Raw genomic sequence first — 16535 nt, 5'->3', positions numbered from 1 at the left:
AAACTCAAACTCATCATTTTTTTAAAACAAAATTATTTTTTTTAATCCAAACTTAACAATGAGTAAAACTCTATCTCTCTGACAAGTCTAACTTAAACTCAAACTCATCAGTTTTTTCAAACAAAATTATTTTTGTTTAGTTCAAACTTAACAAGGAGTGAAATTCTATATCTTTGACAAGTCCAACTTATACTCAAACTCATCATTTTTTTTAAACAAAATTGTTTTTGTTTAATCCAAACTTAACAAGAAGTGAAACTTTATTTCTCTAACAAGTCCAACTTAAACTCACACTCAAACATTGATAATTTTTCTTCAATATTTTTTTGTCTTTCAGAAGTTTTAATATCTGAATTTTTGAGTTATTTTTTTGTAGATCTGAAAATTGTTTGACAAATGTTTTCTAAGTCATTGCACGTTCAAGCAATGACTTCTTCATCAATTTGTAACACAAATTGAAATTATACAAGAGTAAATCATGCAATGGTGTAGTTTCTTAATCAATTTAAGATTTGATAAAATTATTTTAGTCTATCTCCTCACAAATTGGTAAGTTCCCGTGCATAGCAAAAGTTAGCGACTAAAAATATTAAATAATCATGATAAACTTTTAAGTAGGCCACACTAGTCTCTTAATGGAGAATGCTGGAAGTGGGTAGTTGTGAGAACCACAACCTAATAAGTCTGAGATTATTTGGATTCTCTAGTAGCAAATCTCATAATAGAGATTCTAGTGCAACTATCTCCTCTTAAATTAAGGGACTTGTAATGAAGTTGCTACTTAATTTTTAAAAAATAAAAACTTTGCCTGTATAATTTGAAAATGAATTACATTGGCCTAAAGTGAGAAAGTGTTTGGCTTTGAATCCTAATTATATTCTAAAGAAATAAAATTCATATCATTGTATTTCTTGTTATAATTTGCAGGGAAATTTAGATCTCGATTATAGTTAATTAGTTATTCAAGTTAATTAATTAATCAAATTATGCAACGGTCCAATTTAACATGTGATAGGCACAATCATATCACAAAATTGAAGTGTATCGAAAATAGAAGTACAACAAAATAGAATATACTCAATCTTAGTATTGCTACCTACAATAAGAGTTGTTAGGTTCTAAAAGTTTAGAACAATTGGCAAATCGTGAACACAAACTTGTCTAGATATAGATCCTGGAGTCTATAGGTGTTATTAGACAATGCTAAGGTGATACAAGTCAAGATTCAAGAATATACAAGCTGTAGAAAGAAGAATTCGAAATCTGCTTGGTTCGATCGATTGAAAGATAAGCTCGACCGATCGAAACACGTATCTGCAGAATTCTATTTTAGCCCAAACTCTGCTTAAACGTTTTGGGTTTCAAGTAAAACACTACTAGTATATAAAGGAAACCCTAAACACGTTTTTATAAGGCTTTTCAAAGAGAGAAGAGTGTGTCTCTTTTGTAGATCTAAGGTTTTGTACCCAAAAACTCTCTAAAGTCTTCTACCGGTGTTATTCCTTGAAGATTCTCAAGATATGAAGTTGTAGAAGTTGCTGCATACAAGATCAATGTTTAAGGAGATCCAAAACCTTTTAGTGGAGTCTTAAAGTCACAAGTGTGGGTGCTTGTGTTGCAAAGGCCTAATAGAGAAGGAGTTTGTGGATTCGGAGCTTGCACGTTGTCGTGTTAGTAACAAGGAAGTCAATACTGTACTGGAGGCTATACCGGTTTGGCCAGTGGGACGATATATTTCAAGTACCGGTCAATACCGGTGTACCGTTTCTGGTTTACCGCTATTTTATATATTATACACACACACACACACACACAAAATCTCTAGAACCATGTTTACAAGATTATCCATTATTCTTCTGCCCCGAGAAGCATAGGAATTACAACAAAAATGAACAACTTTGCCAAGGCAATTCATCATTAGAGAAAAGTTATAGATGCACGACAAGTATAAATTGGTCTCATTTTTCTTTAGTGGAATTAAATGAACATAATGCTAAAATTGCATTTCATAATGAACTTGTAAAATTGCCTCTCCAAGGAAGGAAACAACCCCACTTATAACAAATGAAAGTAAACCAAAATTAATTATAAAAAATAAAAAAAAAAAACACAGAAATAAATTTCAGAGTATAGAAACTATAAAGTTTTAGATTCCTGTAAAACTAGATTGTTTAACCAAATTAATTAACCAAGTGAATACTTAGGTTTATTATTTAGATTTAGGTTAAAACAAAACAATTATATCATGCAAAGCAGCGCAAAGTAAAGAACACAAAGATCTAATGACCCAGGAAAATGAAACCGGTAGAAAACCTGAGGATGATTTAAGCTAGCTATCCTCAAAGTAAAAAGCAAATCCACTATGAAAGAATTGAAGTCTGTACAATAGAACTTATACCACTAACATTCTATTGCTACCTCGAGTAGAAAACTTACTACCACGACTCCATACTCCAAGTTCACGGACTACATCTTTTCTTGATTTACAGCAACCACAAGTTCACCTACTTGTGAATCTTGATCTTCATGAATGTTCTTTATGCAGCAACTGAAACAACCATCAAGTTCTTAATGTGAATCCTGATCTTGATAGCTCAATATGCGTGTATGAAGGTAAACACCTCTCAGATCTCACAAAAAATTCATCACAACACTTAAAGAAATACTCTAGAGAGCTTTTGGGTATAAAACCCTAGATTTACAAAAGAGGCATACACTTCTCTCTCTAAAAAGATTTTTTCAAAACGTGCTTAAGGTTTCCTTTATATACTAAAAGAAGTAGATCTGAAACCTTAGTCCTTAATGAGCTTGAACTGCTGTTTGGGCCTTAATTAAAATTCTGCAGATACGACTCTCGATCGATCGAGCCTGACTCTCGATCGATCAAGCCTGTCTCTCGATCAGTCGAACCAGGCAAATTTTAAATTCTTCTTTCGGCAGCTTAATTGTTCTTGAATCATAACTTGTATCACCTTGAGCAGTGTCTAATAATACATTTAGACTCCACGATTTATACCTAGACAAGTTTGTGTTCACGATTTGCCAATTGTTCTAAACTTTTAAAACCTAACAGAAACTATAAAAAAAAAAAATTAAAAAAAAAGCAACAAAACTGAAAAAGAAAATAAATAAATTCTATATTTTGCATCAAGAAATTCCGAATAATGACATTATGAAACAATTGCAAGATACTCGTATATAAAAGTCAATTTCTAAAACCTTATGCAAAACTTATATCATATAATGGCAATGATTTTCAAATTTGATTAAGGAAACATTTTACTTAAGAGTGAGAAGCCGAGACTCGAGACAGATAATGAGAAGCTGAGACATAGCAGAGTGAGAGACAGAGAAGCCGAGAGATGAGAGACACAGGGCAGCTGAAAGAGAGCGTGAGAGAAAGAAAGAAAGAGGGATGTGTGGCTGGGACTTAGGGTTAGAATTAGGTTTAGCAAAATTACCATATTGCCCTAGAAAATTTGTCAAAATTACAACAAAAAAAAAAAAGTGGCTTGGAGTGTTTCGGCCCTGTACGGCCCTTATGCACTCGGTATGGCCGGATTCTGCCAGTATGGCCGATACGCGTCCGGTATATTTTCCGATACAAAACAAAGGGGTACCCGTACCAGTGCACTGGCTGGTACGATACAGTATCTGCTTCACTGGTCAGTAAGTTCTACATGTGGTAATAATAGGATGTTAGTGGTCTAAGTTTTATTATAAACTTCGATTCTCTATAGTGGATTTGTTTTTTACCTTGAGGATAGCTAGGTTAAATCCTCCCCAAGTTTTTTACCAGTTTGGTTTTCCTAGATGATCATATCATTGTGTTTTTTATATTTCCGTTGCTTTAAATATATGATTTATGTTTGTTTGACCTAGATCAAAATAAATAAACCTAAGTATCCACTTAGTTAATTAATTAGGTTAAACAATCTAGTTTACATGGGCCTAAAATCTAACAAGAGTAACTCACATGACCATACGTAGCTCCAATCTAGTTGGACTATTTTATCTTGTGAATCTCTTTAGCACATGAATTTTCAATTTGTGTCTAACTTCACCATAAAAACTCTTTAATGTAGTAGTCCTGATGTAATGTCTTCACATTAACACTTTAGATCATTAACGACTTCTGGAGAAGCAACTTAGTACAAAACCCTTGGCATATAGTCATTGCAACATGATCTCCAACTTTCATGGTGTTCTCCCTTATGTTATGATGACCTAGAGGGCTTCAACTGGTTTCTGATAGTCAAACCTAGAGTTGAAGCTGAGGTTCACTTAACCTTGATCAATTGAGCTGCAATAGAGGTAGCGAAACTTCACTATCTTGAGCAAATTCTTGAGTTGATATCTTATCTCTTCAATGTATATCTTCAAGCATACTCTAATACACTAAAAATTTACGACTCAAATACATATTAACAAGATTTTGGAAATGCGGTTGCGAACACTAGATAACCATGAACCTAACATAATCTAAGCAAATAAAATACGAAAGAAGAATTATAAGGATACATCACCTAATTCCTACCCCCCCCCCCCCCACCCCCCCAATTTTAGGTTTTCAAGACTAAGTTATGGATGACAAAGTGTTAAACACCCAGCCCAGTTGCCAATTCTATGACAAAGTGTTAAACACCCAGCCCAGTTGACAATTCTATGCCAATTTTTAAATTGGTCACTGGAATGATCTATTTATCCCTCATCCATAAATGAAAGATATATAATAGTATGTAATGGTGTATGTATGTGCTTTGAGTTTGTCTTTAACGAATATATCAAAATCATTATTCGGGCCTCAACGAACTCCATCCTAACGCCCACTTGTAAGATAATGTTTAGCGGCAAAGTATAATGAACATATTATAGAGTAAACCAAAACTAAGGTATATAAGTATAATGTTTTTAACTTAATTTGGACAAGCGAAGTCAACACGAATCACACATATGTTTAAAGAGTAATGACATTTTAAATTATACATATTCCTATAGCCCCTTGCTAACAACAAAACCTTGAAAGGTCCATATACTCACATATTTTTAAAAAGCGACTTCCTGGTTAGGTAGATGTATCATATACGTCAAAGCTAACCTTTACGTCACCTAGCAAGAGAAATTCGATCTTTTGCCCTTTGAAAGATCACATAATTTGTGGCAAAAGTATCTCCGACTTAAAAAAAGAGCTACTTTTGTTGTGACTTGATCATAAGCAATTTTCATTACACCATTTCCCCTTTTCCCAACTCGATCAACTTTGTTTTTTTGAGCAACTCCTCGTTGTATAACATTTGATTAATTATCCTCCCATGAAATCTTTATGTCAAATAATTGTCACCATAATTCTTGACTAGTTAAAGCCTCATTAAGAGACCTCCTCGTTTGTAATGCCATGCACATAATGAGTCATAACTCATAATCACATTCACATAGAAAAAAGAGTACAAACAAAGGGAACCCCATTCTTTGTATCATCATTATGTTATTCAAAATTACAAAGGCTGGTTGGGTTAATTAAACTTTCCGAGGATCCATCCATATATTTCTGAAGTTCCCAAAATTCATAGCTAGTGAAAATGTAAGCTATCACTTGCTATTGCTGAACTTCAGCTATAGACCCTTTTAAATTTTGCATGATGCAATAGTTAGAATCCAAATAAAGAGAAAAAAATAAAATCAAAGGAGCCTATCTTCCTTAGGTCATTAGTAAACATAGAAGGAAGAGAGGAGAATGAAAAATCAAAATTAGGAAATCAGTAGTGTATACATCCTTCGTTTCCCTAAACCCATTCCTCTTTCTATGCGTTCTTCTTCCCTTTCCTTTAGGTATCATTCCATACTGTGAAAGTTGGAGCTCCATGGCAAACAGCCATATTGTTAGACCTTGGTGCAAGAGTTGGAACTGCAGTTGGCACCCAATTATTGCAAGCAGAGCCTTGATCATACGTGCTAGCCTTAATGACACCCGTTGATGATTGTTGTGAAAGATAATACAAGTTCCTTGCATGATAAGGATCAGTTGAGGCAAACACATTGTCATAACCAAGTGCCTTCACTTCACTATCCCCAAAACCATTATTTCCTTGGTTTTGGTTGTTGCCTTCATTAGCAATCACTGTAGTCAAAGGCATTATATAGCCACCATTGCTTCCGTACCCATCTGCAGTTGCACCTCCTCCATTGCTATAAATGACAGAGTTAGCACCAGAACTATGTTCCATTGAAGCTGATTCCATGCCCATGAGGTTGTGCAAAACTGAATTAGGCTGAAAGAAATTATGGGTATTTCCCAATTGTAACTGATGAAGATCTTGAAAGCTATGTGGGGGATCAGAATCCTGTTCTTGCTTGCACCAAACCCTTTGGCCATATGGGTAGTGCATGCTATAAGGCTGAGCTTGTTGGAATGCAAGAGTAGGCCAACCATGATGTGGTGCACCTCCATAATTGTTGATTCCATCAGTTAGCTGAGAACTCACGTTGTCATGATCATCTGTTCTTTGTCCATCCACAGTCATTTCAGCCTGCTCAACATCTTTCAATCGCTTGGCTGCCCCGCCAATTGGCAATGTGCTGCTCTCGAGTATGCTCTTTACGTCGTATCTGCTCATGTCAAAGTTTGTCACTGCATTCAGTCCTCGGAACTTAATGGCAGCAATGTCATAAGCCTCAGCCGCTTCCTCTTGGGTGCCTGGATTGAAAAAGAAAAAGAAAAGTTGAACTAATTAGTATAGCGTACCAACAAAATTAAAAACACAATTGTATTCTTAGAAACCAATTAGGGTATTTCATGTTCCATTTTACTTCTTATCTCATTTTCTATGAGAATATTGGTTAAACAATTATATTAACCGTTTCCTAACGTTTTAAGTATTGGAAGAATTGGTAATTTAGGTTTGGAAGGTATAGATTCTTCCTAGGGTTCGGTATCATTCATCTTAATGGCATTTCAGTGGACTGAATGTATCCCGTAACTGACCTATTTATATCACCCGAAGAAAAAGAAAAAAGAGACTTACTGAAAGTTCCCAAGTAAAGGTCTTTGTTCCCTGCAACTCTTCCAATCCTTGCTTGCCAACGTCCGTGTTGGTGGTGTCTGTTACAAAAAAACACACATTACAAGCTGTATAAGAAATGCATATTGCTCCTCTATCATAACAGCTCGAGAATATTGGGGATTATACTTGATCAAATTAGGAACATTATAGCTTAGTTAGGAAAAAGCATATTGCTCCACTATCATAACCGCTCAAGAATATTGGTGATTATACTTGAACAACTTAGGAACATTATACCTTAGTTAAGAGACACATTGCTTTGCATAAATACAATGTTCTTTTTCTTTATTTTAAGAGCAACTTAAATCCATAAAAGTTACACTTTATCTGATAGAGTAGAAGTGCAACATATTCAACAAAAGTTAAAAGCATTGGGCTGCAGCATATAAAAAATCCACAACATGAAATTCAACTCAAAAGAGAGGATACAACCTCCACAAAAGTAAATAATAAAGACTACAGGAAATGAATAAGATAGATTGGGTTTTTTTTTTTTTTTTTTTTTTTTTTTTTTTTTCATTCTCATCACACATTAGTACATTACCTTGTTACACCTCTATAAATAGATGCACCCCGAGAAAAACCACTACTTTTCCTGCACCAAGAAAAACTTTTATTGTATAATTATTTAATCCAGTACTCCATAATCTTGATTCATCGAACAAGCATAGTATTGTAGCATAGAGAAGTATACTTTTTTATGTACCTTCGCAAAGACGCAACATACTCTTGCCTGGTCATGTGCTTCATTTCTTCCAACTCTTTTTCATAGTTGCTAATCTGAATTTTTTTCATGAAAAAAGCAACAAAGATGTAAAATATCAGTAAACAAAACTCTAAAATATATTGGTAGACAACATCCCAGTTAATGTGGATACTTTATGTGAGTATAAAAACATGTATAGTGTGCATCTTAATATAATATTCCTAAAATTTCTCCATTGTCTTTAGGTAAAAGTACTGTATGTCAATGGCAATGACAACATTGAGCAAATTTTTGCAATTCAAGTTCTTTTGCACCCTAAAATAAAGTAAATAAGAAGAATGATTTGGCAATCACTAACTGTGAATCACTTTAATTTATTGGAAAATATAAGAAAGGTGGAAACTTACTGGGAAATTTGTAGTGGTAGTGGTTCCCCAGTATTTCAATGCCGCTAAGTCATAAGCTCTAGCTGCCTTTTCTTCTTTGTCATAACCACCTACATAAAATTAAAACAGAAAGGGAATAAGCAACATTAAAAATAAATAAATAAATAAACAATAATTTGAGTAATAAGCTTAAGAAAAAAGAGTGCAAAGGTCCTTTTAAACTTACCTAAATAAACTGCAAGAAGGTTGAGGAAGCCCCACATAAGAAAAACAAGAGTCAATACAGCATTATGGTTACTTTATTTTAACATTATAGATAAGAAACACTTTGCAAATTGGAGCTGAAGCAATTGGCAGAAAATTATATGATGTACCTTGCCTTCCTTTACGAGTCTGTCCCTCTCTTCTACAACTATTATCCCATAGATGAGCCTCGTATCTTCCCGTCCATCTATGCCTGTAAAATCCAACCCCGTTAAACAATTATATTTCACACAAACAACTAGAATAAGTCTACTATTGAAGTACAAGCATGCAAAGGATACTAATGAAGAAAATTTCAGTGATTTTGTTAACAAACCTTGTTACACCACGATAAATAGAAGTCCTTTGTCCAAATGTATCAATAGACTTTCTTGGCACTGCCTCAATAGCACCAGTTTGGCTATCGAGTCCAGTTGTGATATTAGGCTGCTTATTATTATCTGATGAAGAACTCTCTCCACCACTTCCACCGCCGGCATTACTTGCAGTAAGAAGCGGCAAAGTAGAGCTTGACCCTGTGCTCATAGAAAGAGACAAGGTTTGTGCACTTGTTAGGCTTCCATTGTTACCACCACCACTTGCACCACCATCATTCTTATTAGTATTATTATCTTGCTGAGTCTGTGGTGCTGGTTGATTCCTCAGCCAGGTTTTTATCATCGACAACCCAATAGAATTATTGTTATTGATACTACCATTACCACTACCACTACCATCATCACCATCAGTACTATTTGATACACCATTTGTTGCCTCAGAAGGAAGCTGTAAGGAACAGTTGTTGAACATGTAGTCACCAGTAGTGTTATTATATGCAGCGCTTTGATCATGATGGCCAAAAGAGTGTCTTCCAAGAAAGTTCTCCAACTTTGGCTGATGGTCTTGGTTTTCCAGGCTTTGGCTACTGCATGAACTACCCATTAGCATAGACAGGTCTGAGGTGGTCTTGTAGTTTGCACTCGAGTTCATTCCTAAACTCTTCATATTCCAATCTGAAAAAAAAAAAAAAAAAAAAAAAAAAGGGACAAAAATAAATCAGAATCTTTCACTTTGTATAATAATATTACTAATTTTTCCTCTTACATTTTTTTTTGAAAAGAAAAAATAGCTCTGACTGCTTGAAGTTTGAAGATAAGAATGCAATTTCAAGCGTTTTTATTTTACTTTTGCACAGTACAAATACAGCCAGATGATTTTGTTATGCTTTGTGAAAACCAAAAAGAAGCTTAGGGTTTTAAGGCTTAAAGTTGTACAAGAAAATATAATGCAAAAAAAAAAAATGTGGGGGTGAGAGAAAAAAGAAAAAACCTTGAGGTTGATTGTTTCTATTGAAAGCTTCGAGTATGCCAAAAGGAGGAGGGAGATTGAGGGATGGAAGGGTTGAGTCAGAAGTGAGATCAAAGCACTCGCCAGAGACATCAGTGCCAGAGATGTCATCAGAGTTGAAGCCCAGGCGAGAGACTGCGTTTTGAGAGGGGTCTTGATCAGAAGGCTGGGATGGGAGTTCTTGTGGGGAAAGAGAGAAACCCAACCAGTTCATTGAAGCCATAGTGATTGATATATGTGTTTGTAAGTACTAGTTATATAGTACTTGTAGGTTGAGAGTTGAGAGTTGAGAGTTGAGACTAATATATATTTGTTGGACTTGAGAAAGGGAGATGAGGGAACTAGTTCATGCATGAAGAAGTGAAATACAAAGGAGAAACTATGAGAGAATCCATGAGTTTTGAGTAGAGAAGTGAAGGGAAGAAGAAGAGGAAAGGTCAAAAAATATTGAGAATAAAATGAGAAATCATTTCTTCCAAAGCAAAATGAAGATTAATATCTCTCTCTCTCTCATATACACGCATGAAGTATAAATGGGGCGCTTCTTATCTAGGGGCACTTTTTTAGTTTCAAACTAAAATGGTCTAGAATTAATGAGAATAGGACATGTTGGGCAGTATAGTAATAGTGTATCACAAAAGGGTATGATTTTAATCAGAAAAATGAGGTGCCCACACCACTATAGAATAAGGTTTTGATATATATACACGTAATCTCCTCCCATTCTCTCTCTCTCTCTCTCTCTCTCTCTCTCTCTCTCTCTCTCTCATTTTGGTAAGATTACAACACCAAATCTTTCTCTCTCTTTCTCACAAAATCCAAATATATAAGAGTTGCTGCAAAACTAATGAAAAGGTACACGAGGAGGAATAATTATATTTTGAATGAAGCCTATTGTACTATTTGTAAGTAGAGGAGTAGTTAAAATCTTTTTTTGCTTCTCAATCCAAAAAAAAAAAATCTACCAAAGCATATTTGTTCACACACTTAAAAACAACTTAAACACATGACAAATAATAATTAGATTATTTTTCACTATATAAGTATGACTGAGTAGCCGTTTGAGAAGCGCGTTTCTCAGTGAAAGCGTTTTTTATAGTGGGTCACATGTATTGTTCACGGAACCTATAAGTATAAAATTCAGCAAAATTTTTATTAAAACTGAATCTCACAGTACTATTCACACATTTAAAAATTATTTTGCTATAATATTTTCAATTTTCAGCAATAAGCGATATCTAAACAGATCTCGAATCAATTGTAGACCATTTGTAAGTAAAGTAATTCAATTATTGATTGATAAATATATAGATTGTGTCAAAATGTGCAAGACAAGTGTGTCCATAAAAGAACTTATCCAAAATTATAGAAGTTGAACTGATCGTCATGCCTTTAAAAATTCATAAGTGAGTATTATATGAGTGGTAATAAGCCTAACACATGGGTCATAACTCTTCCACCATGTGCTTTCGTAATCTTAAAACAAACTTGTTATCCTCCCTACCCCTCTATCCCCCTTGGACTTCAAAGATATCCTTGATTCTATTCACCTTAACTTAATCATTATATTTACTAAACTAATTAATTATTAATCAAACTCTAGAATATCACATACTCTCTCTCTCTCTCTCTCTCTCTCTTTGCCGTGAAACACCTGTAGAAGATGATGATATAATATAATCTGACAAAGTGTGACAAAAAACCCACACGCAGCCCCTCTCCACACCCATTTATTCATGCCCATTTGGACATTAGTCATTTCATGTCAGATATATTATCAGACTCAGACCTCCTCTCCTCCTTTTCATTGCATTGCATGCTTTCTTTCTCTGAGAGAGTCTTTGCCTACAAACAAACACCCATAACTTTCTCACATTCCATCCATCCATATCACATTATTTAACTATTATCCCATAGTCCTAATCATCAAACTGCTCCCCCGCTACAAACGGGAGTCTCTCTCTCTCTCTAACAGAGACTTTTCTTTCTCTCTCAACTGTGCACAAAACAATAATTCATGCATGACTGACACTTTCTTTCTTTTTTTCTTTTTCTTTTTCTTTTTTTACAGTGAAAGAGAAATGCAGAGAGGGGGAATCCTAAACATATTCTTAAAAAAAAAAATTAATTAATTAATTGAGATAAATATGGAGATGTGGTTTGCACCTTGCACCCCTATATGAGGACACTAACCCTTGTCTTCCGGGTCCTGGAGAGCTTATTATTTCATTCTCAAGTTTTAATTGAAGGGACAGATTGTAAGAAAATCTAAGGATCTAAATGGAATTCTCAGATATCCACACCCCCCCCCCCCCCCCCCCAAAAACAATTCAGTGCTTTGCTTTTGTCAACATAACACTTTCTTTCACTTGTGAAACTCATTTAAATTCTTTTGCTTCTCTGAATATAATCAAACTGTATACCTTTTTCGTACCCACCAAAAAATAACTCTTTTACTATTGAACATATATTAATGCATGGTAGTTGAGAAGAAATATACCCGTTATGCTTAGGTAGTTAGATGTCTCTCTTTCTGATAACTTAATTTATTGTTAACAAAAAATACTATTTACTCCTTTACTATTGGACCGTAAATATCAGTGTGTAGAAATATAATATTGGTATATTATAAAAGTGATGTGAAAAGTGGGTATACTTTTATATTACTCTAATAACAACCTGCCACAATAATTTATACTACTATTTAACACTACAAAAAAGGGCTCTATAGCCGCGTTTCAAAAACGCGGCTATAGACCCCGAAAACACGATTATAGGCTATAGTTGCGTTTTCTAGAGCCGCGTTTATAAACCAGGCCTAAGCTGCGCAACAACAGCCCCTGTCAGTCTATAGCCGCATTTTTATAACCACGGCTAAAGATCAGACTTAAAGCCGCATTTTTTAACCACGGCTATAGTCAGAGACCTATAGCTACATTTTTTAAAAACGCGGCTATAGCTTCTTCTTTTTTTCTTTTTTTTTTCCTTCCCTCTTTTTTTTCTTTCTTTTCCCTGTTATCACAACTGAATAATTTTTCCCTGCTATCACAAGTTCCCAACACAACACAACTTATCCCAACATCACAACTTCCCAACACAAGTTCTATAAACAAGTTCCCAACACAAAAATTGCCAAAATAAACAAGTTCCCAACATCACGAAAAGCCACAGCCACAGCCAACAACATCACAAACAGCCAAACCGGCTGTTAAACAAAAAATATATACAAACCTTTGTTCATGTCTATTCACAAAAAACTTTACAACATGCTTAGAATGACAACATGTTGTGAGGCCTCAAGAGTTTCCTTAGTGGCATTTGGCTCCATTTTGACATACGCTTTCTTGTCCACTTCATGGTAAAACTGCACAAATTATTCTTTGTCAAGTTAAACTTGCCAAATTTTTGCTTGCAATACATAATACTCTAAACATGAATTCAAATTAAAACATTTGTATCAAAAGGCATGATCATGGAGCAATTTGGCAGAACAATGTTATGAGGGAAAGAGACATAATTTGACATTATTTTTGCCTAATTATGGAGTGATTTGGCTTTTCAAATGCCAAAATGGAAGGGAAAAAATTAATTAGAAATAGGGAGAGCTCATTTGGATTAAAAAAACAATACAACGAAAATATAGTACTATGAATCAATCTCTGCCCCATATCAGTTATGTTGTTTTCATCAACTTAGTAACATGAGAGGAAGGCTAGCTGTAGTTCAACTATTCGTTAACAAGAGTAGTGTAGTAAGTTGTGTAGTCAATTTATCAGAGTTAAAACATAGAGAGAATAAAAAAATCTAGTCAAAACTTTCAATTCAATCAAGTTCAGCAATAAATGGATCAGATTGATAGTGAGAGCTATTGTTTTTTCCCTTTACATTACCTATTTTGCATGTGTCTAGTCATGGAGATGTGCATATGCCAAGCAAGTGTGTTCCTCATGTTTCAGGTGCCAAATAAGAATGCGATACTCTAGAGTAGTCACTATATCAAAAACCAAAACCTTTGAAATGCGTCCTGAATCAACTTATAATATTCTATAACATATTCACCAGCAGAAAGTTTTCTTTCCTACTGTACTGAGTACTGAGGTTCATAGTTTATCCATCATAGCATGGTATGTATATATGTAGGCTACTATTTTTAGAGAAATTTTTAGAGAAATTTTGTTTTACCTTCAGATACACAATTGCATTCCCATCAAGCATTTCCACCCTACATATATATTAAAGGCATTGTATTAATATCACATAACAATGCATTGTAAAAAGTAGTGTTTCGCTAAATAACATTTGTTTGCTACTTGAGAAGGATTTAATTCACGGATAAGTGGGCCAAGTGCATTAAATTGGTTCAACATGTCTCTCATCGAATTCCTCACTTCGTCCAGTTGTTGTTGGTGTCTTGGCTCAGATTGAGTTAGTTCTGCCCTATGCCTCACCTCAGATTGAGCTAGGTCCTCCCTATGCTTCGCTAGTTCCTCCCTATGCCTCGCCTCTGAGTGAGCTAGTTGCTCCCTAAGCTCTTCATGACTCGTCTCCAACCCTGAAATTCTTTGCGTCGTTCTGGTTGACAACGATGGACTCGAGGTAAATAGTGAATTTTTGGTGGCACTTCTTCCTGATGGGGTGATTCCAAAACCTACCTCGCGTACACGTCCAGGGCGCTCTGGACGATCCATCACCCGAGCATACGCATCGTCTCTCGACCAGAGGATTCCACTACCAATCTCTCCTTCTAGTCGCATGCCCTGTTCATTCAAAAGTGCTACCATCCTATCCTATTTTCCCACAAGAACCAAATAACATATTACACACCATAAACAATACAAACACAACATACACTACAATTCCATTCAATCAAGTTGTGCTTACCATGTTCTCTTTGTACACGGCTACTAACAGTAACCCCATCTTTGGTGCGGTATACTTGTTGATGTACATCTGCGCGCTCAACGGGCGCCCCTTTAGCTTTCGCCTACATGATGAACAAAATTCATACAATAAGCACTAAGGCATTCGTGTTGTTAACAGCTTTGTCCAGTATAATGTTAACAGCTTGCTGCACGTACCGTGTACACACGGCCAACAAGGCCAATTTTCATTATAAAAGCAACTTCTCCATATCCCCAACTAGAGGGTTTAACTACTTAAAGAGAAAAATGAAACATAGTGAATTGAGAAAAAACTTGCTTCTACGATAGGAAAAATTTCTTCAAAGCTTCCTTAGAAACTAGCTCTCCAAAGCTTGGCTAGACAATCAAAAAGGAAAGTTTTCGAAGTAGTTCGAACACAAAGCTTTTCGGGTGAGTGAACTTTGTCTAATAAAAACATATATTATGCTTTTATTTTTCTTGAGTTTGTGGGTTTATTACGTGAAATCCTCTTCATTATGTTGGTGGAAAAAAGATTCTCTTCATTGGAAATAGGTCATTAATAATGCTACTTTGGAGGGCTTATGGAACATATATATTAGGTTACCTGACTCACAAAGAATCGAAGAAAAACACATGAAAAAAAAATTTCAATGAGTAAAGAAAGATATATCAGTGGCATTAATACAACCTATGATGAGAATCAATAAGCATTCAAGGATCCATTGCATGTTCCAGTTGGGCCTATTACAAGAGCAAGATCCAAGAAGATCCAAGAAGCACTTAATGGGCTGATTCAAGAGATTTGAGCTGATTCTAACGCAGGACATTTCAAGCTTGGCCCAAAGGAAGATGAAAGTGTAATAAATTTAATTCAAACTACTTAGGGCTGATCTGACTTAATTGGGAGTGATTTATGGCGTGAATTAATGGCTGATTGACTTTCCAGCTCTATATCAGTTAAGGCAGATTTTTTCCTATTTTGGATCTACTAATTTTAGACCAAATCAACTTTTATTTAGGGTTTTATTATTTAGTACGTTTTTTAGGTATTTTCCTTGTTTTTAGGTGCATTTAATGCTTTTTAGGTCAAATTTGATTCTTGGTATGGTAAGGTATCAATTAGGAGTTATTTTAGAATATATTTTCTTGTCTGTCAAGTTTTATGGAGCCCTTAAATAGGCTCTGAAGTTTGTAAACGTTTTTCAGAAAATTATTAAATAAAATTCACAAAAGGTGAGGCTTTGCTCTCTTTTGGTTCTTCAAGAACTGTGAACTTATCAAGGATTCTTCCTTGTGGCGTTCAAACTTTATACCTTTGGTTCATGATTCTTTATAATCATTGGGTCAAGGTCAACTTATACCTTTGGTTCGCGTTTCGATTATAAACGTTGGGTTAGGGTTTCTATCATAAATCTGATTTTTAGCTTTCCTGGGTTAAATATTCCAATATTTTTGTTGGGTCTCAAAGCGTGTCGATTGAGGTTCGCATCATTTGGTATCAGAGCACAGGTTCTAAAATCAGTTTTCTATCCCTTTATTTTTTTTTTTTTCCTGTTATCATCCTATCCTATTCCTTTTGTGTTCTTCATTCATCGTTCTTATTTGTTTGTTTTTGTTGAAGTGCACTAGGTTAAAATCGTGCACCCAGTTCCAAAAAAAAAAAATATATATATATATATATATATTTGTTTGTAGTTTCAATTCTCTCAGACCAAAATATCGTTTTCTTTTGTCCTCTTCCTTTGATTTAGTGTTTCTGTCATATTTTCTTGCCGTTGGTATTTGTTTTTACACTACAAGTTGAATTTCTTGATCAAGTTTATTAGTTTAATGAAGAACTGAAAAGGCGAAGTTACGAGTGGAAAAAGGCAAGAGAGTGTGAGACTGTTATCAGGAAAAAGCCAATTTA

General features: G+C 34.9%; 1 protein-coding gene across 1 annotated transcript; it reads right to left on the bottom strand.

Moving 5' to 3' along the window:
* Positions 1 to 5486: 5486 nt before the first annotated feature.
* On the bottom strand, positions 5487 to 10015 carry LOC142608224 (AP2-like ethylene-responsive transcription factor BBM2). Its single transcript, XM_075779955.1, has 9 exons — positions 9726 to 10015; positions 8734 to 9409; positions 8528 to 8610; positions 8380 to 8388; positions 8175 to 8263; positions 7768 to 7841; positions 7606 to 7656; positions 7023 to 7099; positions 5487 to 6694 (listed from the first exon to the last, which is right to left on the bottom strand). The coding sequence occupies exons 1-9, from the start codon at positions 9964 to 9966 to the stop codon at positions 5826 to 5828; spliced, it is 2169 nt and encodes a 722-aa protein (XP_075636070.1). The 5' UTR covers positions 9967 to 10015; the 3' UTR covers positions 5487 to 5825.
* Positions 10016 to 16535: the final 6520 nt, after the last annotated feature.

Source organism: Castanea sativa, chromosome 8 (genome assembly GCF_040712315.1).
Source record: "Castanea sativa cultivar Marrone di Chiusa Pesio chromosome 8, ASM4071231v1".
In the NCBI taxonomy this organism is placed as follows: domain Eukaryota; kingdom Viridiplantae; phylum Streptophyta; class Magnoliopsida; order Fagales; family Fagaceae; genus Castanea; species Castanea sativa.
The sequence above is the reverse complement of the archived record's forward strand: the minus strand, read 5'-3'. Positions and strand labels throughout refer to the sequence as shown.